This window comes from Hemicordylus capensis, chromosome 5 (genome assembly GCF_027244095.1).
Source record: "Hemicordylus capensis ecotype Gifberg chromosome 5, rHemCap1.1.pri, whole genome shotgun sequence".
Taxonomy (NCBI): Eukaryota; Metazoa; Chordata; class Lepidosauria; order Squamata; family Cordylidae; genus Hemicordylus; species Hemicordylus capensis.
This window is the reverse complement of record NC_069661.1, coordinates 205,165,977-205,191,723: the sequence shown is the minus strand read 5'-3', so window position 1 is coordinate 205,191,723 and position 25,747 is coordinate 205,165,977. Positions and strand designations below refer to the sequence as shown.

Sequence of the window (25,747 nt, the reverse complement as noted above, 5' to 3'; positions counted from 1 at the left end):
TGAGCAGTGATGTCTGTATTAGCTGGGTTTTTACCAACATGCTCTCATGCCTTGGGATTTATTTGGTAGGACTGGCACAGGCTGATGGTCCCAATGTTTCCCATTCCACAGGCAATTCTTGATCATTCATATTGCTCCACCCACACGCAAGTTTAAGAACCATTAAAATCAGTGATTTACAGTCTGCTACTGTACTGAGAACTGGCAATTGGAAATAGAAGAAAGATAGTTTGAAAATAAAATAACACCTGAATTTTCGATCAAATAGTATCAACTGATTCATGAAAAGAATTTAGTAGATATAAAATTATTAATTAAATTAGTGCTGCTTTGGTGAAAGAGAGAGCAAGGAAGCTGATCTGTTAGTTTAGAAGTTGGTGTGAAAAATGAAAACAATTACCAAGAGTCAGATACAACTTTAACTGCTAATCTAAATGCAGTTGGTGATTCAAAAATGCTCGGCATTGTAATCAAGGACTATTTTGGGAAGGTAAAGCATTGAACAAAATGTCCCCCTAACAATTGATTTTGTTCTTTAGCTTTCTCTCATGATTTCTTAATTATTTTAACAAAATCAATGCTTGATGTGGTGAATCAAAGGCTCTGGAAAAAGAACTGTGGTGGTGGAATCAAAGCACAGTTGGAACCTTTTAGAGGACAATGGGATGAAAAAAGGCATTTTTGCTGTACAGTTTAGGAAGTGATGCTGTATCATTTATCACATAAGAATATTTCATTGTGTGTTGATGCAGTGTTGTTGCTCCAGATAAAAGAATGATACTTTGTAATTCTGTCAAAACCAAAGATGCATTTAACAATACTTTTTATATAGTGTGTTTCAAGTAATCTCAGTACTTCATACATCATCAATCTTTATAACAGTCCTATAATTATCACTATATTGCAGATAAAGAGCAACTTGCTTTACAGACCCATTAGTGAACAACTGGTGTAAACTTTGAATTGTGGCATTCTGCATCATGAACATAGGAAGTTGCCTTCTACTGAGTCAGACCATATTGGTCCATCTAATTCAGAATTGTCTAGACTGGCAGTGGCTTCTCCAGGGTTGCAGGCGGGAGTCTCTTCCAGCCCTCTCTTGGAGATGCCAGAGAGGGAACCTGGAACCTTCTGCATGCAAGTATGCAGATGCTCTTCCCAGAGTGGCTCCATTCCCCAAGGGAAATATCTTACAGTGCCCAACCTGCTAAGCAAAGGGGACAATTTGTGCTTGATACCACAAGACCAGCTCTCCTCCCCTGCTCTTAGGCAACATGATGCACCATCTTTCTTTCATACAGACTCCAAAGGTCATAAAAGTTAGCAGTCCTAACAAAGCTGCTGGCAGGAAGAGGCCTCTAAACTTCACAATTACATTAAAATTTAAAATATATACAACTTATTTCTACATATTTCTCAAATGATTATTTCTGAAATGATTTCTGAAAATTTCTGAAAAGTGAGGGAATATGAAGTTGAAAGGCATTAGAAAAAAACTTGGTCCTTTATCTCTTTTCCTAACTCTACTACATCATTTACAGATAATTCAAGTTATGGTGTTCCTCTTGTCTCCAACCCAAACTAATGCATACTGGCTGCAGCGGAAACTGACTCTGAGCCTCTTCAGTCCTTTCTGTATGCTGAGGCATGGTTGGGTGTTGCTCACATCATACTCAGGCACATGAAGTGGTGTTCTGCTGACTTCAGTACACATTCCCAGTTCTCTGGTCAGCTGACTTGACTTTTGTAAGGAATTAGGTGCACATCTAAATATCTGAATATCTAATTTGTGGGATTTGAGATTTTGCAAAAGGGTTCTCTCCTTTTATGGGCTCTTTGTGATGAAATGTTTACAAATGCACTGTGCTTCTGAACTAATAGTGTAAGACTCAACAATGGCTTAATTTTTTTCTATCTAAATTTTCCTTTATTGCACACTGCAAGCACTTAATTGCACTGTATAATTAAGCAGTGTAATCCAGGTATGAATAACTGCATACTTTTTTTTCCTTTTTGCCCAATGGAGCTCTTGAATAGATGGGCAAAAAATGTAAATGCAATAGAGTTGAACAAAAAAAATTATGATTGTATGTACTAATCGTTTTATACCATTCAACTTATGAACATTACCACCTACCTGGCTGGGCTCTGAGACAATAACTCCACTCCTACCACCACATTAAGGCTATGGGCACAGAGGTGGTCTTAGGGGTCAGCAGTGAGTCCTTCTAAAGGTAGCTGCCTAATCTATCTATCTATCTATCTATCTATCTATCTATCTATCTATCTATCTATCTATCTATCTATCTATCTATCTATCTTTAAATGTTAAACTGGTCTAAGGACCGTAATAAATTTACTTACTGTCTGTCTGTCTGTCTACCTACCGTCCATATTTTTATATCGCCTGATATGTAAATCTTTAGGTGGTGTACAATCCTAATAATCCTATTCCATGGGGAGAACTCCTGGTCTATTGCCTTCTGGTTTCTTTTGCCCAATAACATTTTAACCTTCTAGCTGTTAATGTAAAACAATCATAGGCTGTGATTCAAAATATATTCAAATAACTTAAAAAATGGAATCTATATATTTAATTCTCCTGGGTAAGCCTTGGGATGTGCGTCCCGGTGCCCAGCTGATTGGCTGGGTGGCGGAGGCGCCTGATTGGCTGAGGCGCACCCAGGAGAATTAGTTGCCGTGGCGGGCCCGGCCACGGAGGCGAGGCGGCAGCAGGCCCTGCTGCAGTAGTGAAGCAGCGGGCCCAGCAGCGGAGGCAGGCCTGGCCCGGCCGCGGAGGCAAGGCGAGGCGATCACGGGCCTGGCCCCGGCGGCAGCACTCAGCCTGGCAGCCTGGGCCCAGCATAGGCCAGCAGAAGACTGGGGCAGAAGGTGCGGGGGGAGAGGTAGCCGGCCCCAAAGAGTGCACAGATGCTCTGTGCGGGGTCGGCTAGTAATATATTAAACTAGCTGACCTGGCTCAGAGCATCTGCACCCCTAGTTCTTCCTGTCTCCCCCTCATCCCTTCATCTATTCTCTCCCCCTTCTGCCTTAGTTCATTCTCCCCCCTCCTCCCTTCTGCCCCCATTCATTCTCCCCCCCTCCTCCCTTCAGCCCCAGTTTGTTCTCACTTGGCGGCCAGGCTGTCCAGCACTTGCTCTCGCCATCCGGCCAGCAGCCAGGCCAGCCACCACTTGCTCTCACTGGCTGCTCGCCTTCCTCTCCCCCTCCCCTCGCTTGCAAACACTCGTGAGAGCTGCCATGCATGGGATTAGCTACGGGTACGTCTTAACGAATTAGATAGATAGATAGATAGATAGATAGATAGATAGATAGATAGATAGATAGATAGATAGATAGATAGATAGATTACAACCTGTTTTTGTGGGGCTGCTGTCTATATTTTCCATATGCTCCCTAAAAGGTAGATGAAGAATCTTGCCCAAATGGGTAAAACCTATCTCATTTCACTTACTCATGCTCTGACCTTTTGTAAACTTTTGTTATGTCACATGGCATCTCAAATACCACTCTCTTATAGATAACGTAGGTCAGGATGAGTTTGATCCAAACACAAAGGGACAAGGACATGAACATAAATGTTATAAGCAAGGGAGATGCAACTTGGGGTCATGAATGCTGCCAAATAATGCCCTTTCTACTACATTACACGAATTCTCCTTATGGCTTGTGTAGTGGTTTCATGTTGCAATGTCCTTGTATTGGTTTAGGGAAAAGAGAACAGCATGCACAGAAAGAAGCTGCAGGTACATGGAAATTGCAAGTGTGGCAAGCAATAAGAAAGGGAATTTCTTATTGCTTGCAAGAGGAGAGCTGGTCTTGTGGTAGCAAGCATGATTAGCTAAGCAGGGTCTGCCCTGGTTGCATATGAATGGGAGACTTGATGTGTGAACACTGTAAGATATTCCCCTCAGGGGGACGGAGCTGCTTTGGGAAGAGCAGAAGGTTCCAAGTTCCTTCCCTGGTTTATCCAAGAAGGGCTGAGACAGATTCCTGCCTGCAACCTTGGAGAAGCCACTTCCAGTCTGTGTAGACAACACTGCGCTAGATGGATCTATGGTCTGACTCAGTATATGGCAGCTTCCTATGTTCCTATGAATGTTGAAGACATGGATAAACTGTTAATGTATGGCTTTTAGTTGACTCATTATTATATAGTCTGAAAGGCAGGAGATAAATCTTCTTTTAAAAATAGAGGTAGTCCTGCTGTTTGCAGCACAGCAGCCTTGCTTGACTGGTAGTGGCTTCATGGGGTCATGGAGCTTCTCCAGCCTGTTTCCTCAAACAGTTTTATCCAGAGCTAAATTAAGTTCCCTACAATTTTGGCAGTGCAAACACTGAATATATTCTAGCCACAGTATCAGTAGAGTTCACCACAAGAAGGGTGTTTCCATCTTCCATGCAGGGGGGGGGGCAGGTAGAATTTCATGTAGGCTGAACCTCTAAAAGGGATGGTCCCAGTAAATATCTAGGGAACCTCCTGTTTAGACAGAACAAGAGGCAAAGCAATACTCTTTTCATAAATTAGGGTGTCCATCCCACTTCTGTCCCCACACACATCCTGCAAAACATGTGCCTTGGTCCAAGAGCATTGCTAGGTACTGCAAATATCCTGGCCAAGGCCCAGAGCCCCCACTTTGATAATTAAACTCAATCATCATACCCCTCCCAATAATAATAATGTATTTTTTAAAAGTCTCTAATATTATAATACAGCCCCTATGATGGTGGAAGCAGCAGAGAACTAGGTGAAGTTAGGAGCTCTTTCCTGTGCTCTATGCAGGTGTCTCCACTTCCTTCTTTCTGGAAGGGGTCATAGAGGAGGGAGGTGGCTGATGAGATTCAGGCTCTGAACAATTAATATGGGGTCCATGCCTCATGCACCACCCCCCTAATAATGCCCCTACTTTGGACAATTCATAAGTTACTCTGCAATTTGCATGCAACCTTGCCACAGTGACACACACAGGCATGTTTCTGTTGGTTTAATGCAAGTGGTTGGAAACACAAGATGAGCGGCTTTTGTAGGCTTGAAGAAAGCTGTATCATGAACTGTGACTCTTTGGAGCTCCAAAAGGATCTCTCCAAACTGGGTGAGTGGGCAACAAAGTGGCAAATGCAGTTCAATGTTGGCAAGTGTAAAGGGGATTGATCATTAGGAAGGGGATTGAAAATAAAACTGCTAATATTATAATGCCTTTATACAAAACTATAGTGCGGCCACACCTGGAGTACTGCGTACAATTCTGGTCACCACATCTAAAAATGGACATTGTAGAACTGGAAAAGGTGCAGAGGAGGGCAACCAAGATGATCAAGGGCCTAGAGCACCTTTCTTATGAGGCTAGGCTACAACACCTGGGGCTATTTAGTTTAGAAAAAAGACGATTGCGGGGAGACATGATAGAGGTCTATGAAATCATGCATGGTGTGGAGAAAGTGGATAGAAAGAAATTCTTTTCCCTCTCCCATAACACTAGAACCAGGGATCATTCCATGAAACTGATTGCCAGCAAATCTAGGACCAGCAAACGGAAGTACTTTTTCACACAATGCCTAATCAACTTGTGGAACTCTCTGCCACGAGATGTGGTGACAGCCAAAAACCTGGGTGGCTTTAAGAGGGGTTTGGATAATTTCATAGAGGAGAGGTCTATTGATGGCTACTAGTCGGAGGGCTGTAGGCCACCTCCAGCCTTGGGTGCGGGGTGCTTCTGAGTACCAGTTGCGGGGGAGTAACAGCAGGAGAGAGGGCATGTCCTCAACTCCTGCCTGTGGCTTCCAGCGGCATCTGGTGGGCCACTGTGCGAAATGGGATGCTGGACTAGATGGGCCTTGGGCCTGATCCAGCAGGGCTGTTCTTATGTTCTTATGAATGTTTTCTGTGTTGGTAGGCATTCATTTCAACCCTGCACAGAACTGACAATATACAGTAAGCAATTGATAATCTGCCAGACAGAGAATATCCATCTGACTTGTTTAACCAATAATTCTTTCTGTACCTACATCTGGGATAGGTGTAAGAAGTTGACTGAGAATACAAAGATTGACATATGCGTGTTCAATAGATAACTTCCTCTGGGTATAGCTGCTTAGTTTTCTTCATTGCACCTTTTCATATGTAAGGTGTTTTGTCTTGTTTGTCAAATAGTACATTGTGAGGCAGGATGAAAAGATGCATTGAAAAACATTTAGTGCTTTCAAATGTTAACTTAGAGAAGTTTTACAAAAGAGCAAACATTAAGCTGCTTAAATAGACCTCTCCAGACAACTGGGACATTTTATTTATTTATTATTTTATTATTTATTTGATTTCTATACCACCCTTCCAAAAGTGGCTCAGGGCAGTTTACATTAAAATAAATAAACTATTTTTGTCAAATAGGCAGCCTAACTTGTAAGGGACAAAATTAATTGACAGAAATGCTGGCTTATCAGAATCACCCAGTGGGATCATGGCTAACATAGGAGTTTATCTTCCTGGTTCATATTCAAAACATGACCATTGGATCCTACTGACTTTCAGAATTGGAGGGGGGAGGGTGATGAGGTCTTGTGATAACAAGCATGACTTGTCCCATTAGCTAAGGAGGGTCAAGCCTGGTTGCATATGAATGGGAGACTACATGTGTGAGCATTGTAAGATATTCCCCTTAGGGGATGGAGGTGCTCTTGGAAGAGCATCTAGGTTCCAAGTTCCCTCTCTGGCATCTCCAAAATAGGGCTGAGAGAGATTCCTGCCTGCAACCTTGGAGAAGCCGCTGCCAGTCTGTGTAGACAATACTGAGCTAGATGGACCTATGGTCTGATTCAGTATATGGCAGCTTCCTATGTTCCTAAGAGGCATCTTTAGCCTAGAAAGTAATCAAGGTAGAGACAACTAATCAAAACCTGCTTAAAGTAATATTGCATAAATATAAGTTTCTTTAAAAAGTAATATTGCACACTCTTATATAGTTGTTGTAGCAGGGGACAAAGGCAATGCTATTTGTGTTGAGTTAATGCTTAATTTCTTTTTTCCTCATTACTGCATGGAAATTCTGTTTAAATTTAAGCTGGTTTCTAACAGATCACTGTTCCTGCGAATAAAAATCTCTTGAGTTACAGAACAAAGATAAGCAATGGAGTAAGAAATAGTTTGGGTTTAGGGAAATGAATTTAGTACACTTCAATACAGTACAAATTACTAACAATGCAAAGCTTGTACAAATTACCAACAAGTACAAAATGAATGCAGAAACTATTAACCTGTCCCAAACAATTAAGGTACCATGTGATTTATCTGAACATGTGAATCAGCCATCAAATCCTAAGAGTGTTAAATTACTACCTGTCAGAGTATTGATTGTCCTATAAATGATCAGACCATATAAAGCCTAGGGACAGAGGTCAATTTCTCTGTTTGACATGACAGAACAGCAGGGCTATAGTTGTGACATTTTGTATCCAGTGAGACTTAGAAATAACAACAGGTTGTTGATTTCCAGTTGTATTTCTTTTTCTCACCAGCAGTGTTAATATGACAATGACACTATCATGCACAAGTCCGAGGGCTGATATTAGTATGTCCATTTATGGACTTTGTTTTGTTCATCATATTTCTATACTGCCTGATCGGCGGTGTACAAATTTAAAAAACTCAACTAATATAGAAACAGTATAAAAACAGTTACAATTTATGAAATAAAACATTCTCTCAAGATAAAAATGTGTTAAATAGTTTACATTTTTCAGTTAAAAGCATGAGAAAAAAAAGGTATGTCTTGAGGGTCTTCCTGAAAACAAATTGAGAAGGAGATGCTCTTATTTCAACAGGGAGCATATTCCAAAGCCCTGGAGCACCCACAGAGAATGCCTGGTCCCGGGTTGCCACCAATTGAGCCGGCAGCAACAATACCGAACCTCTCCAGATGATCTTAATAGGCAACAGGGTTCATGACAGAGAAGGTGCTCTCTTAAGGACCCAAGCTGTGAAGGGCTTTATAGGTAATTTATAGGCTTCCCCTTGTGAGACTGCAGCCTGCTGCCTCTGGGTAACATTTGGGGAGTGTGTGCAGGACTAGGGCCAGGGGTGGGTGACTCAGCAGTTCCTGGGGTAAGCTGCCTAGCTCTGGGCTTTATAGGAATGCTACCTGTGGTGGTGGGCCACCACTGGCAGGATCACACCAAAGGGGGTTGCTCCCTTGGGAGGATAACCGTTGGGAATTTCCTCTGGTAAGATAAACCCTTTTTCATTATAGCAGAGTGCACAGGCAGGGATCAGCTTCACTTCTTTTGAAGTTTGCTTGAAGCAGCATATCATTTATTTTTGTGTTCCATGCTCTGGCAGCCTGTTTTACACCATAAATGCTCTTTTGCAGCTTGCATACAAGGTCCTCTTTGCCTCTCTCTAAGAAACCTGGTGGTTGTTGCATATAAATGTCCTCTTCTAGTTTGCCATGCAAGAACAGAATGCAGTTTTCACATCTAGGTGTTCGACATGCATTCCTTTGCTAGCAGCAATACTTAACAGAGTCCTTACTGTGGTGTGCTTGACCACTGGTGCAAAGGTTTCATCATAATCTTCTCTATATTTCTGTAAATATCCTTTTGCTACTAATCTGGCTTTTTAGCGCTGAATCTCACCATCAGCATCATGTTTGAGTTTGAAAACCCATTTGCAGCCTATAACTTTCCTTCCTTGAGGTAACTTAGTAAGAGTCCAGGTTTTGTTTTTCTGTAGAGCCTCAAGCTCTCCAATTGCAGCTTGTTTCCAGTTCTGGGCTTATGGTTGTGGTAGCTGGGGTATTTCCTCTCATGATGAGGGTTCTGGTTGTTCCACCGTTCTTGCGAGGTAGGACGGTCTTGGGGCTGGAACACCTCTGGTTGAGCACCTCACCTCAACCTCTGTGGTCTCTTCCATTATCTCAGGTGCATCTGGTGGATCGCTGGGGGTCTCTGTGTTGAGCGTGGTTGGATCTGGATCTGCTGTCTCCTCCTCCTCAATTCTGCTGAGATCAGGAAGCATAATCCAGTCATCAGGGTGTTTGGTCTGGTTGCTTGCTTCGGTGTAGGCCTCCTCTGAAGACGTAGCTCTTTCATTCTCATCAAAATACACTGATCTGCTTATGGTTATCTTGTTAGTGTCAGGATCCAGGATTCTGTAGCCTTTGGATTGCGCTGAGTAGCTTACAAAAGTCCCTTTTGTGGTCCTAGCCCCTAACTTAGTCCTTTTTTCCTTTGGGATGTATGAGTAAGCCGTGCTTCCAAAGACACGCAAATGTGTCATGGATGGCTTATGACTATGCCAAAGTTCACATGGTGTTGTTCCTACAGGCTTTGTGTGCATTCTGTTTTGAATGTATGTAGCAGTCATGATGCCTTCTCCCCAGAGTTTCTGTGGGATGTGTGCATCAGCAAGCATGCATCTTACCATATCCAGGAGGGTTCTATTCTTTCTTTCTGAGACTCCATTTTGCGATGGATTGTAAGCTACCGTGGTTTGATGCACGATTCCATATTCTCTCATGAACTGCTGTGTGACATTGGACATATACTCTCCTCCATTGTCTGTGCGCAGGATTTTTGGCTTCTGCCCAAATTTATTGCTTGGCCATGTAGTCCTGGAGTTTCTTGAGCATCTGTGATTTCTCCTTTAGTAGAAAGACAACTATGTATTGTGAGAAATCATGAATGTGATAAAATATCTGAAATTACCTATGGTTGCTGGTAGTGGTCCAGATATATTGCTGTGGATCAGCTCCAGGGGTCTTCTGATCTTCCTTTCACTCTGCTTAGGAAATGGCTGGTTAACTGCTTTGGACTCAAGACAACAAACACAGTTAGTCACAATGTCACATGGTACAAAATCAATGCCATCAGCTAATCCCCTTTCCTTCATGTTCTGGATTGACTCATCGCTCCTGTGTCCTAGGCATCTATGTCACAGTTGCAAGCAGTTTTCATGCGAGCATGACTGAGCAAGGTTCACTTCATTGGGCTGGCATGCTTCAGGTTTGGACCAGGCTGGTCTTTCTCTGTCAGTCTTTGACACAGGTTGCTCCTGCATGCTGTACAGGCCTTTGCATTCAGAGCCTACAAGGCAAACTTCTCCATTCTGGGTAACAACACATTGTCCATTTCTAATATACAGTTCACAGCCTTGTTTCTCTAGCTTGGATATTGAAAGCAAGGAGCTTGAGAAGTCAGGGATACACAAAACATCTCTCACTAGAAATTGATTAATGGATCTATCTGGTAACTTGCAATATAAAATTCCTTCCCCTTTCTTCTTTGCTTTAATTGTAGTATTATTGCCCAGATGAACAATCTCTTCAGGAATATCAAACAGTTCAGTATAGAAATTTAAGTGGTTTGAAACATGGACCATGGAACCTGTGTCCAGAATAAAATTTTCATCACCTTGCACCAGGCAAACATTGAAATTCTTATTTGAATCTCTTTCTGTAAAGTCAGCTTTCTTTGTCTGATTCTTGGGACAGTACGCCACCTTGTGGCCAAATTGGTTACACAGAAAACATCTAAAGGCATTAGTCCCAGTTGGCCTCATTCCAGGAGCAGTCCCCCTGCTGGTGGTCATGTGACCTCTCTCTCTCTGGACTGAGTTCCCTTGGCAATGGAGCCAGACCTCTTTGTATGCAAATGTGGAGGGCCCATTCAGTTTCTTCTTGCAGCATTTCCTCTGGAATGTTGCCTTAAGAGCAAAGTTATTTGCCAGTTCACCTTCATATCAAGAATTCAAAACTTTTCTTCTGCTTGCTTCAGCAGAGATAGTTTCCACTGCTCTCTCAAAGGTTAGAGCGGTGTGGGTTTCCAATTGGCTGATTATATTGCTATAGCTGGACGGCATGCTTAGGAACAGAGCTTCCAATTTCTGACTCTCTGTAAATTCCTCTCTTGCAGCTTTAAATTCAAAGAAAAAAATCTTGCAGCAATCCTACATGCGCGGCGAAACAGTCCCAGTCTTTATACTGGAGATTCTGCATTTTCTTTCTCAAGTTAAAAATGTATGCCCACCCCTTTTTTATATGCAAGGAATCTAGCTTGCTTAGCATTTCCTTTGAGGTTTCAAGATCACATATGGTAGAAAGATAATTTTTACTCACAGAAGCAGCTATCAGAGCTTGAGCTTTTGCATCCTTGAGTTGCCACGTTTGCCATCCTCAGCCGAGTTTTCCATTCCAAGTAATTGTCTGGGTTCAGGATAGTCAGCCTGAGCTTTCCCTCTAGGTAAGTAGCCATCCTCACTGAGCTCCATAAAAGGGCAGCTGCTGTAGATTCAACGTGTCCATGGCTAGATCTCACTGGATCTCCTGGAACAGACTTAACTCTTTAGTTGCAGTACACGCAGCTCAAAATACTGGGCTCCCATAACCTGTTGGGAATTTTCTCTGGTAAGAGAAACCCTTTTTTATTATAGCAGAGTGCACAGAGGCACAACACAGTGGAATTTAGTTAGACATGCGTGTATGCTGAGAGTAAAGTAACTTGGAGCCAGTTCATAGTTTCAAATCAATATAAGTGGTATTTATTAGAGAAGTCCATTCTAGATAGGAAAGTGAGGAGATGGGATCTCTAAACTATCTAACTAGCTGGATGCAGATGGATTCTGCATCTCTGCACACATGGTGCAGGGGAGAGGAGCTTGCATGTTGCAAGGTAGAAGGAACAGGAAGAGAAGGGAGAGAAAGAAAGTGGCTGGAAGGAAGTGTCCCTAAGAGTAGCAATCTACATTCCAAAGGGATAGTGTCAGAGCAGTAGAGAAGGGATGACCAATGTCTTGACCCTCTTGCCCTCTGACTCACTAGTCTGTCCTCCACTGTCATTGAGACGAGACAGCGCATAGTCCTTCACTTCCAACAATGAGGGTGAGGGCCAGGCTGTTTGGCTCAGGAGCCCTCATGGTGTGTGAAGGTGGGTGGGTATTTTAATTCAGCTTCTGTCTAAAATCTTGGGTGAATTCAGTTTTAATGTGTCTGGGTCTATCTGGAGATGTGGAGATAGGGGATGTATCTACTGACTATGGGGCAGCTATTCCAGTGGTGGTGGGGAATAGAAGAAGTAACATTGACGGGTCAGCAGGACATTGCAGGGAAAAGGGAATCAGAAACTTAATTGCTGTTTCTCCTTCTGGCTGTCCTGCCAGCTCTTTGACTTTGGGAAGCAATGCCAACCACCCACAGAGCTTCATCTTGCTTTGTAATGCCAGGTCAGCCCAGAATAAACCTGAAATCATCCATTATCTAATTCTGGATGAAGGGGCCGATCTGGTATGTATTACAGAGATTTGTTTGCGGGAGGCTGGTGGCTTCTTCCTCTAGGGTACTCAGTTGAGGAGCAGGGAAGGGGACATGGGTGGGGATGTGGAGTGGCTGTGGTCTATAAGAACAATATCTCCCTTGCCAGGATCCCTGTCAAAGTGTCTGACCATATTGAATGTATGTACCTAAGTTTGGGGACTATGGATAGACTGTCACTTCTGTTGGTATACTGATCGCCCCACTGCCCAACATAGTCCCTAACTGAACTGACGGACTTGGTCTCTGGCTTGGCACTGGAGTCTACCAGGCTTGTGGTGCTCGTGGACTTCAATGTCCACTTTGGGACCAATTTGTCTAGGGTGGCTCGTGAGTTCATAGTGGCCATGATGACTATGGACCTATCCCAAGTGGTCTCAGAACCAACGCATATTGTTGGTCACACGCTTGATCTGGTCTTTCATTCTGAACAGGGTGGTGTTCCATGGTTGGGGATTCCGGTGATTTCCCCATTGTCATGGACGGACCACCATCTGGTTAAGGTTGGACTCACAACCATGTCCCACTTCCACAGGGGTAGAAGGCCCATTAGGATGGTCCACCTGAGAAGGTTACTGGTTCCTATAGGATTCCAGGAAGCTGTGGAGGGATTTAGTGTTGGCTCTGCTGGTGACCCTGTCAACACTTTGGTGGAGAATTGGAAGAATAAACTCACCAGGGCAGTGGATACGATTGCTCCTAAGCGTCCTCTCAGACCCGCTTAGAAATTGACCCCTAGGTATATGGAAGAACTACGGGGACTGAAGCGGCAAGGTAGATGACTAGAGTGCAAGTGGAGGAAGACTTGACTCGAATCCGACAGATTATTACATAGAGAGCATTTGAAGATCTATTCTATAACTCATATATAGTGTATAGAAAGTGTTATACTGGCACTGATATTCTATCCTCCTCCTCAATCTAGCTACCCCATATAGCGCCGGTTTTTGTAATCTGCAATTTTGTACTTCTTTGTGTCAGGCTCAGCTGTTCACTTGTGTGTGTATAAACTACTCGGACCTAATTTTTGGTTGATACTAATTTATTTCTGTTGGGAGGAGGGAATGCAGAGGGAAGACTTAACCTATAAATTAACCTCTTCCAACATAATGCTGTACCCCAAACAGAAGACAAATATACATCAACATCTCTCAAGCAGATTTCTCATTCTACAGTATCAATGTAGTGCTTTTGATCTCAGGTCCCTAGAATTAGATACCTTTTTGCCAGCCCTCATTTACTGTTGGTCTGACGTGGGCTGATGTTGAAAACTGTAGTTCCCTTCTTTTAGCAATAGTGTGATATGCTTAACAAATGGTTTGAGATTCCTTTGTGCTCAAGAAGATCTCCGCCATTCATATGACTCAGACAGCTGTCTAGCTGTGAATGAAAGATGAAAGCTGTCTGTAGTCTGCTTGTGTGTTGGTACTGCAGTACTTGTCTTTGTTTTGGAGTAACCATTTTGAATACTCACCTGGAATGGGTATTATTAAGAATATGGATGCAGGTGGCTTCTACTGATGAGAACCAATCAAGAGTGACAGCTGGAAGAAAGAAAGAGAGGCAGGCAAGACTGGAGGCATTTGCTGCAAACAGCTGTTCATAACTGGATGTGTGGTGAAACTGGGACAAACCAGTGCTGATGAAGAAGGGAACTATTTAGGGCAGCTGTGTTGCCAAATACACTTATAACTGTTTGTTTTGTTGGGCTTGAATTCCTCTTTTAACTGGGAGTGGAATTTCAAGTGCCTCCTTATCTGAAGAGGTTATTGGATGTTTTGTGAAGGGCCTCATGTACATATACTGACAAATTCTGGTTAGATCGTGATCAAAACAAGCAAAGGAGAGATGTATTTGAAATCAAATAAAATAAGTTTATCAAATCTGTATTGTAAAGATAATGGGTGGTACCCACAGTTTCTCTTCCTCAGGAACAAGGAGTTATTGCTCTGGAGGAAGGGACATTGTGGATGCCACCCAACATGAATATGTTTTAATATAGCACATGGCATTTCAAAACTAAAACTGTATTAGTTTGATTTGTATGAATAGTGCCAGCTTTTGCACCAATTTGCAAGTCGGAGTGGCCTCTCTCTATTACTCTGGATAGGAGTTTTGTTCTTGTTCTTGTTTGTTTGTTTTTTAAATAAAATGATTCACAGAAATGAAGACCAGTGGGGAAATGGTGAACACTCAGAAATCAGCTGCTTAAAGTGAACATATTAATAGCTTAAGGTGATCATGGTTAATAGCTTTCATACTTGTGCAGGATGCTAAAAGAGGCACACTGAGGCTATAAACTTATGCACACTTACCTGGTTTTAAGCCTTCTTGAACACAATTGAAACTGACTTCTGAGTAAACCTGCATAGGATTGGGGATGTGAATTTGTATTCCATTCTTCCTCCCAAGAATTTGAAGGTAGCATACACCTAGTGATTCTAGATGAGGTAGGATAGGATGTGAGTGAGTTCTGTGAGCACTAGCTTAAGCTCCATTAATTCCAATGGGACATAATAATGACTAAATTAGTCTGGATCGCACACCACAGTATCTCCAAGTCTAACATCTAGTGTCCATAATTGTAATTTATAATGCTGTCCAGGCCCCTTTCAGGGATAGAAAGGCTAATAGCCAGTAGGCTATTAAAGGTATGGATAATGGTAGGATGTAAAGGTACAACTTGACTGTATGGAAGCTTGTGGTGGGCATTTGTATTTGGAATAAATATCTGAGATATGTGAAAAAAATTGGTAAACCAAATAAATAAATAGAAAGAAAGAAAGAAAGAAAGACATAATCTGCACACATAGATGCTTTATCATCATAAACTTTCTAAGTGCAGAGAGCTGCTGCCGAGCCTGGGAGGACAGGCAAGAAGCCCTTCTGTGTGCACACAAGCCCTTTGATGTGCCTTGGGATGGGATTTGGTTTGGATCCTAGCCAAAATATAATATAAGACTAGACATGTCATAATTTTCCAAAAATTAAAGCTGGAACTTCTCCTTACTTTTGTAACATATTTGTAATATATATTATTAATGGTTTAGTTATTAAGTCATTATTGTTGTGACTGCTGATTTGAGCTAGAGAGTCTTTTTTTAATTTGCTAATTTCATTTTCAGAAATAAAATGACCTGCAATCATGATTCAATATGTTTAAAGGCACATTATGTACTTTAGGCATTGTCACGGCAATGTCGACAATTTTCTTTTCTTTTTCTAATAGAAGAATTTTCATTTCTACCTTCCAGTTCCTTTGTAGTAACCCTTTTGTTGATTCAGTTTGGGATTTCCCCCCCTCTAGTCTGGGTGGGCTGTACGCGTTGTGATATCATCACCATGGTTTACATTCGGAATTGATCTGATTGGAACAAAAAGGGGGCTTTGTTGCCATGACAACGTTTTTGCACTGAGGCTTGCAGGAAGGACGGTGGTTTGCAATATGTGGCATGCACTTATATTTCTCTGCTTACAAGCTGTGAAGAAACTTGGTTGGGAATAACATCATTAAAATATTCATATTGCGGAATATAGGGTTGTAGACGAACAGTTTGTAGCGGAACCGGTTTGTAGGTTCGATTGTATATCGAACTGAACCAGGCCCGGTGTGAGCAAACCAGTTGTGCAACAGTAAGGGGTGGCTGGGCAGGGGTGGCGAGAAATGTAAAAAGCTCTTATCTGGCCAGCAGTGCTGCTGTTCACCTTTCCCCCTGGCATGCCCCTAAGCACACTCCCCCCTCCTCTACCAAGCCACTGGCTTGGTAAAGGAAGGGGGGGTGCACTTGGGGCCGTGCTGGGAGGGCAAGTGGCACCACTGGCAGCCGCGCCAGCCAGGTAAGGAGCTTTTTACCTCTCTCACCGCCCCCACCCAAGCACCCCTTACCTTTAGCAGAGTTCCCCTCCCCTGTACTTGTAAAGGGGAATCCAGTGAGATTACAAGTATATTGGCCACCTGAACCGCCAAACTGGTTCGATCAAACAAACCAGATTGGCCGGTCAGTTTGACCAAACCATTTTGAAGCAACATGGTTCAGTGAAAATTGATTCAAATTTGAGCAGAACTATGTTTTTTGGTCTGTGCACACCCCTAACTGAATATATTGTTTTCAAAATATGTACTGTATAATAACATCATTTCTATATATGGATAATTTTAATATGCTAAAATAAGTGGCCTCTTGCAGTCAAATCCTATGCATGCTTACTGAGAAGTAGGTCCCATTGAGTTCAAAGGGGCTTGCTCCCAAGTAGGTGTGTGTAGGACTGCAGTTTTAATGCATCAGTTTGTTAAGTCATACAGATATGCAAACATAATCAGAAATTGTAATGTTCTATAGTAAAATTAATAATGAAAATTAGGAGATTACAAATATGACACCAACAGTTAATCTAAACTGTTTCTCAATTTTATATTAAGTGAGGTATATAAAAGGATGTGCAGGCTGCTGCAAGCATCTACCTCCATGCAGCCATGACCAGGGCATAGGCCAGTTGAGGTTATCCACATGGGGGTGTGTGTGTGTGTGTGTGTGAGAGAGAGAGAGAGAGAGAGAGAGAGAGAGAGAGAGAGAGAGAGAGAGGCATAATGAAACAAGGAGACAATTCACACAATCAAAATCTGTGTTCTACCTGGGTTTGGGAGCTGTATGTGCTCCCAATTTTCAGTTATATGGAAGCAAGGCAAGAGGAAAACCTGGGTAGCTTTTCCTCCTGCCTTGCTTCTACACAATCACTTCTACACAGGTTTTCCTCTTACCTTGCTTCCACACAATCAAAAATTGGGAGCGCACAAAGCTCCCAAACCCAGATAGAACACACATCTTGGAGATATGTTTTTGGTGAATGTTCACCAAAAATTTGGCCAATTTTGGAATTTGGGGGGACATTGCTGGAGATCTGGAGAGCAAGGTACTGTGCTTTTCCACTCTTATTCCCGCACCTTTTTGGCTTTAATTTTTTTTTTGTAAGGAACCTAGCTCCTGGATTCCCATGGGGTAAGATTTCTTTATTAACAATGTCATATTTGTACCTATAGGCGAGAACGGAACCTCTGTGAATAAAGAGGGCCTCCTATACATGTACATTTTAAAAGTTAACCAGGGTACAGACCTCCTCAAATGTAGGTATGGATAGGAAATGAACTGCTGTACATGCATTCAAGAAGTGAATAACTCTGTGTGTACATTCTACACAGATTATAAGTGCATTGAATATAATGTGTGATTAGGACTAGTGAACATCTAAAATCCAGAACTCAGATGCTACACATTAGCTTTTTACAAGTTATCCAAAGTTCCCATGGAGAACATGCTAAAATAAATAGAATGGAAGAGAGGTTTCCAAACATACACCCCTAGTTTTTTGTAGCACCCTATACACTGGAATATATTTCAAGCTATCAACCAAAAAATGTAACCCACTTTGATGGGTACTCTGCCTTGAGTTCCAACTTCTGAAGAAAGGCAATATATAAACTTAGTAAATGATTAATATAAATAAAACCCACATTTGCTGATCACCAGAAGTTAAACTCACTGGGCTGGAGCCAAAGGTCCACTACTGTATTTAGAGATCATCTTCCACTTACAGGGGTCTTTGTTCTATCACATTATGTGAGAAAAATGAATCTCAATCAAAAAGTTATTCTGTTTGCACAAGATCTTGCACAATCTCTTGTGCAAGTGGAAGAGCATGAGACTACTATAGAATGATATACCTGTTACAGTACTGCATGAACTCTTGGGCAAGCTGTTGTGGAACACTGAGGCTATTTCCTTTCAGTTGATGTTTTTTTGTATTCAACCTATTATTGTAAAAGAATGCTTTCAGTTTCATCAATACCAGGTAATCCATTGTAGTTATTCTGCCTTTCAAGGAAATTCCAGACCTTCCCTCTCATTGGCTAGACCTCCTTGTATCTACATCCTTTAATAAGGTTAATCCTAGATATTGTGGTTCTGATATGGCTGCTATGATATTCTCACATCAGAAGTGCCCAACAAAAACTGAGTAGCAACTTGATATTTTGTGCAGCCCATTTACTCTATGTTTTTGAAAGGTCTGAAGGCATATTTTAATAGCATTATGATGGTGTTATGTCTTCATTAAGATAAAATGAAGGTTAGCTACGTGCTGGACAGGATAAAAACTAAAGTGCTAGCAAATTGCTTTATCAGTATGAAATGTCTCATCTAGCTAACATAAATTGATCACTGTCTGTATGTGTGAAACTGGAGAACTATAAAATTCAGAGGCTATTTTTACAAGTGACTTTCAACAGTTATTTTGCATTTTCCAAGTATGCTATTTAAATGAAAAGCCTCCATTGACTAGAATGTAATATCCTATATTAAAATGGTTCTCTTCCAGTCCTCTTCCACTCTTGATGTGCTACATCAATAATGAATTCCAGACTAAAAGGTCTTTGTGCAGCAGGTACAATTTATGTTTATTTAAAAGAAAACCATTTAATTCAATGGAATTTACTCCATATGTATAGGATTGCCAAGGGTGTCCTTAGAGAGACCTGATGAGGTGTGGGGTCCAGGGCAAATCAGCCAGTGTGGGGCCTCTTTCTAGATACTTTTAATGGCAGCAACAACAGTGGGACTCAGGCGGTCACCCTGCTTGCCAATTGGGAAGGATACCATTCCTTTTCCTGGGACATCCCAAATATAGAGGCCTATGACTGCAATCCTCACAGTTGTTCTTTAGAGAATTGTATGCCACCCAAAATCTTCCTTAAGACAAAGGTTTTGAGGTCCTACTTAAAGGACCATACTATCTTGCTGCTCCAACCTAATGCCACACACAGGTGGGTGAGAAGGGGCAGAAACAGGAGAGGGATATGGATGGTCTAATGGGAGGAGAGCTGATCTTTTGGTAGCAAGCATGAAATGTCACCTTTGCTAAGCAGGGTTCACCCTGATTTGCATTTGGATGGAAGTCTACATGTGAGCACTGTAAGATATTTCCCTTAGGGGATGGGGCCACTCCGGGAAAAGCATCTGCATGCTTGTATGCAGAAGGTTCCAAGTTCCCTTCCTGGCATCTCCAGATAGGGCTGACACTACTGCCTGCAACCTAGGAGACACCGCTGCCAGTTTGTGTGGACAACACTGAGCTAGATGTACCAATGGCACTGACTCTATATATGGCAGCTTCCTATGTTCCTATGGAGAGGCTGCCAGCTGCAGCAGGATCCTATGTCTTGTCAGAAGGGCCAAATCCTGACTTCCACAGGATCAGTTTTGTTCAGAAAAGCATAAGTGTTACTCAAAACTGGTAACTTTCTTGAGATCCCCACTGAAAACAGTAATCATGCATAGCATCCAGTAATCATGCATAGGATTGTGCTGTTAGTCAAGCTAGAGAGTACCCTATATTCAGCAACAGCCACTCCTCCTCCCATATTCCCTAATAGATGCTGAAATACAGCACATCCTCCCATGTGTGTTTAGTGTACTGCAGGCGCTGCTACATCTTCCTCAAATTAGTTGTGAAAGTGTGCACTTGTTGTGGAAACCCTGAAATCACACAGTTCCTTCATGCAGTTTCAGTGTTTCCACAAGTGTGTGCTTTTGCAATTGCCATTAGGAAGATGCAGCAGGACCTGTGGTGCACTAAATGCATACAGGAGGTTGCACTCAGGGGTGTAGCTATAATTGAGCGAATCATGGGTTCAAAGAACCCAGGTCCCTAAGCTCCTGAGGGCCTCCCAGCAACACCCCTCCCTTTTTTCTTCATTATCTCCCTCACTTCGAGGGGCTGCCGGAGAGGGGCAAACACAGGCCCCCTCTCCTCTAGCCACACCCCTGGTTGCACTCATCCCTGTTGACACTACACCATGGTGTTGCCATCTCACCAATCACTACTCTGCATCCCAACAGCTCAATGCATTATGGAGACATACGCCACACCAACCATTGCTCAGCATCAAGAGATCCATCAGCAGCAATATTATGGCGGGCACCATCCAAGTCTTTCCTCCACCCCACTCCTCTCAGAGATTTGTTGGTGAGATGTGTAGGTCTGTGATGGTCAAGGGATCAGATATTGCATTTTAGACAGAACTCAGATAAAAATGGTCAATTTGTCAACACTGGTATAGTTAAATACTAGAAATACCATAAAACAGCTTAGGACTTGAAATATAAACTAGCTGACCTGGCACAGAGCATCTGCGCCCCTAGTTCTCCCTGCCTCTCCTCCCCAATCTTCAATTCTTTCTCTCCCGCCCCAGCCCCATTTCTTTCTCCCCCCCCCAGCCTGTTCTCCCTCAGCGGCCAGCTGCTGCTTCTCCTCGGCCAGCCATCTGCTGGCCTGGAGGAGGCCACTTCCCCTGCGCAGCTGGCCATCCAGGCAGGTGCCTCTTCTCCTCCATTCCTGCTTCTCCTCCTGTCCTTGTTGTCAATCCGCAGCTCTCTCACAAGAGTTGCCATGCATGGATTAACGATGGGTACGCCTAGGAGAAATAAATATATAGAAGATTGTTTGAAGTAATGGTGTTCTTGTGGCCTTGCAGTAGCAAGCATGAATTGCCCTCCTTGCTAAGCAGAGTATGCCCTGTTTTGCATTTGAATGGGAGACTACATGTGTGCACTGTAAGATGGGGCTGTTTGGGAAGTTAATGTCCCCTTAGCTTAGCAGGGTCCACCCCAGTCAGAGGCATAACTATAGGGGGGGCAGGGGGGGCACGTGCCCCGGGCGCCATCTTTTCTAGTAACGTGGGGGGTGCCGCCATGACCAAATTCTTTTTAATTTTTTGTTAATACAAATGTTTCCTGCTCAGTGCAGCAGCGCTGCAGCAGTCAAGGGAGCGCGTCGGTGCCCCCTTCCCCACGAGCGGTCCCTTCCGCACCACCTGCGCCCCCCCCCCATTGCTTTGCTGGCGCCTGGCGGCCAGTCAGTGGCCTGGCTTGGCGGCGGCGGCGGCGGGCGCTTGTGAGGAAAAACCTAAGTATAATGTAGTATGTTGGGGGGGGCGCGGTGGGGGGGCGCCATTTCAGTGCTTGCTTCGGGCGCCGTTTTCCCTAGTTACGCCTCTGACCCCAGTTGCATATGAATGGGAGTCTTGATGTGTGAGCACCTTAAGATATTCCCCTCAGGGGGATGGAGCCCCTCTAGGAAGAGCAGAAGTGTTCAAGTTCCCTCCCTGGCATCTCCAGATAGGGCTGGGAGAGACTCCTTTCTTGTAACCTTGGATAAGATGTTACCTGTCTGGGAAGACAATACTGAGCTAGATGGACCACTTGTCTGACTCCGTTTAAGGCAGCTTCCTATGTAACAAACACCACAATGAGCTCTGTGGAGAAAGGGCAGAAGAAAAATGTTATAAATGTTCCAAATAAATAAATTTTCTACACTGGCAAGGCTTTTCGGCCTGCCTGCAAGTCATACACTTGGAGCGAGTGTGCCAATTACTCTGTAGTGAAGGAAAAGTACTCTGCACATTTCTCAGACACACTCTCTTCTATATTATTTCACATTTTTCAGTCAGGAGAGAGTTCTGGCACTGAAACAGGTTATTGGTCAAAATCCTAGTAAGCCAAGGCTCCTATTAATTAAACTCTTCCAGTGAAAAGTCCAGGCAAGGCTTAATGTGAGGGCTTATTAGTTATTGGGTCTTAGCCAAGAGGTGAGAGCCTTATTTGAGCCCAGTACTCAGGCAAATGTGAAGTGATAAGAAGGTGGTGCCTTTAAGAGCTTTTTTCACATGGGAGGTTTAAATTGCCTTTGAGCTTCTCTTGCGCTATTTATGTCAACTGCTTGATAATTGCTCATGGGGAAGAGAAAGCAGCAGGATGGTATTGCCAATGAACTTTCTGGCCAATGCAGCCTTTATATCTACATTGCAAATGACTGAAGCAAGAGCCTCAAGTGTGAAAAGCTGACAGCACGGAGCTGGATGAGAATTTTCTGGAACTGAGCGCTCTGCACGCTGGTGGGAGCTTCCTATTCTGGCAGATGCGCCTTCCAGACAGGCTTAAGCCCAGGCAGAAGCGATGATGGGAAGCCACAGCTAAGCAATTCGAGCACATATATGTTGCATGTAGAACGGCCGAGGTTCAATCCCCGGCACCTTTGGCTAAAGGAGATGGGGAAGCCGTGTAGTAGGTGCCAGTCCATGTAGTGGGTATTAGTCAAGAGGTGAACCAATTGACTTAGTACGTTAGCTGCAAAAATGGTTCCCAGGTCTCTCTTTTTAGTCAGTAATTTCTAAAGGGGCTTTTGCGAGCAAGGGGGGGGGATTTGTGTGGCTCCTTCCCAGCTAAGCACCTCCCCTGTAGCTGGTCTAGCTTTCCACACAGCGGTTGGCTCAATTGCCTCGCTACCAGCTTGCTCTCCTCCGCTGCCAGCCTCGGAGCGCGCTCGCCTTCTTTGGGCACCCTCAAGTTCGCCTTCCCGAGCGCGCCTAAGAGGAGCTCGCGCGCTGAGGAGAAGAGGCGGGGGTGGCTGCTGGGGAACGTGAGGGAGTTCCCCCTCCCCCACCTCGGCGTTGCTGAAGCCAGCTGCCGCCTGCCTGCCTGCTTGATTCGCTGCGCTGCCCTCTGAAGCCGGCGGCTGCTCTGCCAGGCTGGCTAGCCGTGGGGTGAGCGTTCGCGGCAAGCAACCCGAGGAGGCAGCCCTGGCTCTCGTGGGGGGACCGAGCCTGTGCGTGCCACACGCATGTGCCAGCGAAGGTTCCGGGCTCGGAGCCGCTGCCTCGGCGGGCATGAAATGTGCGCTCCTGGGGCTGGCCAAATCTCCCAGCAAGAAATGGGCCAGTGAATGGGCCAGGAGCGAACGCGAGGAGCAAGAGCGTGCCGGCGCCAGGAGTCCCAGCCGCTGCTTGCCCAGCATGCTGCGGAAGGTAAGGCTTAGGCTACCCCCCGCGCCGCAACCGGCTCGCCGGGAGAGGTCGGGAAGGCTGAGCGCCGCCTGCACCTGTGCCTGCCATTTGACTGCTGTCCACTCCTGACCACCTGGGAGTCGCATTTGGATTTGGCGCGCTCCAGGACAGTAGTGGTTGAGTCTTCGAGAGCCGCTGTGGTTGAGACCACCCAGGGAGGGATGGAGCGCAACTTGCTCGCTCCACGTGCTTGTCCCCAAGGCAGCCCCAAATGAATGGACGGGGGTGGGGGGGATCATTTTTTGTACCTTGTGCCTGGCGAGGAGGACCCGCTAGGCCGAATCTGAAACGCAAAAGCGGACGCAGCAGGTTTGGGAGAGAGACCCTGCTGTGCGCCTTTGGAAGACGTCCCTCCATGGGCGCTCGGGTATCGTCACGTGCCTACCCGGACCGGCGGGGTCTGTTTAAAGCGCCGGGCCAGTATGCACAGTGGTAGAAAAGCGGCCCCTTGGTGGTACTACGAATTTACGAAACGAAAGCCAGGGCAGTTCTGCGCCAAGCCTGGAGTCTCCCGCACGGTCTCCAGCGCGTTCTTCGCATTGATAATTTCACGCACGAGCCAATTCTGGTCTCCTAAGTGTTCAGCATCGGCGTTGGCCGTTAGAGTGCGCTGTTTTCCTAGATTGTGGCCCAGGTGCTTCACAGAGGGGAGGTATTTGAATTTCGGGGTTCAGTAATCTGACGTTGGCCCCCTGTGATTCCTTTCTCTAAGCAGCAATTTATTGTCTAATTTGAAGCAGTAAGATGCCTTCCTTGTCGTAAGAGGATTGAGGTATGATAATTATAGCTTCCCTTCGGTGTTTATTGGGAAAGGCAAACTATCAAAGTCGGGTTTCAGCACCACCTGTCCTGACCACTTCCTTTCACTCGGAATGTGGCTATACTTTAGCTCAGGGTGAAAGGCAGATCTCAGTGAAATCAATGGCAAGATTCCCATTGAGGTGTACTGATTTTTGCTTCCAGTCTGTTTGGTCTTATCTGGCATATGTGCATTTATGGGGACCACATTTTAGTAGTTGTCTGTGCAGCCCATGGCAAAGGGCCAAGCTCCTCTTTATCTGTTCATCAACGGATAGGGACCAGTACAAGCGATACAGTGTACATCTATATATTGTACACAATACATACAATACATGTAGACAATACATTTCCTCCCTGTTTCTGGTGTGAGACTGGCACCATGGTCATTTGCTGTGGGGACATATTTTACTATCACATGAATGATATGAAGAGCTCATTCATATGCTACATGGGGGAAGCACTTTGCTCCTTGTTTCTGCTGTAATTTATGAGGTGGGACTTGCAGATCTCACCCATGCTTAATAACGTATTAACCACTTTAAAATGTTTCACAGTTATTTAGCCTTTTGCTGTAAAATATTAAACTCTTGATGTATAAATACTGGCTTGTGACACTGGTCAAAGAAACATATTCTGTTTGCACATAAAAGAAACAAAACTGCTGTTTTATGCTGTTCTGATATGTGTACTGAAGGAGGGGTTCATATGCTCTGTGGAGCTGAAGAATCCCAAAACAAAGACAACAGTTTCTTTTCTGTGATTCTCAGGGGTCTTGAGATCAAGGCTGGGCTGTTCAGCTATCTATGCAGCTGGGTATTAATGTCTCAGAATAATTGACATCTGGTAGTGCTAGCAATAGTGAAAGTTTCTGGAAACTCTTTTCTTTTGTGGCTTCCAGTAGGAAACCCTGTGTGTCTCAAGTATGGTTCTTAGCAAAGCTATTATGATGGTGGGTTTCCCTCCCTACCCCTGCAGACTTGGGGGTTGAGCAAAGCTGATAAGGACAATGTAATTCCTTATTATTCCTGTCATGTCTCTAATTTGACCACCGTGACTGTTATTGTGAGGTCCTTTCACAGTGTACACTGTCCTTTCAGTTGTGTGAGATAGTCTCAGCTGTGCTCAGTTAGAGAGCACTCTGATTTATATGAAAGTGTCAAGCTTAGCAATTCACAGAATTACCAGCTACAATGAGAACCACTAGCCCAAGCCTGTATCCTGTGGCAAAAGATCCCACACATAAAGGTTTGGAACTAATGCATCCAGCATTTCCCTAAAATCCTTGAAGGAAGAAAATTCCAGTTTTCATTTTATTACATTTATATTTCTGCCTTTCTTTCATCAGGGAATTAATTATACATCTGGGCACTGACCAGATCAGTCACCAGCAAGGTGACTTTGTGTATTATGTGCCCTCAGAGCATTCAGTGGGATGGGACTCATTAGTGTGTTTTAACAGCATAATCTAGGCATGTTTGCATAGCCATTGTATTTGTTTATATCTATGTAAACCTAATGGTGCAGCGGGGAAATGACTTGACTAGCAAGCCAGAGGTTGCCAGTTCAAATCCCCGCTGGTATGTTTCCCATACTATGGGAAACACCAAAAATGGGCAGCAGCAATATAGGAAGATGCTGAAGGGCATAATCTCACACTGCGCAGGAGGAGGCAATGGTAAACCCCTCTTGTATTCATACCAAAGTGTGTGTGGCCGCCACGGCACACTTTAAACTG

The 25,747-nt window shown here is 44.0% G+C and overlaps 1 protein-coding gene across 2 annotated transcripts in view; it reads left to right on the top strand.

The window, feature by feature from the left end:
* Positions 1–8,168: 8,168 nt before the first annotated feature.
* TMCC3 (transmembrane and coiled-coil domain family 3) overlaps positions 8,169–25,747 on the top strand; it is a 187,408-nt gene continuing 169,829 nt past the window's right edge. The window contains exon 1 of one of the 2 annotated variants that reach the window (XM_053255799.1): positions 8,169–8,235. Coding sequence is in view for 1 of the 2 variants with exons in the window: in XM_053255794.1 (XP_053111769.1) it covers positions 23,035–23,172 (138 nt within the window). In the remaining variant the exon portion in view is untranslated. Of the gene's footprint in view, positions 8,236–22,928; positions 23,173–25,747 lie in introns of those variants that run through there. The other variant, XM_053255794.1, reaches the window with a different exon arrangement.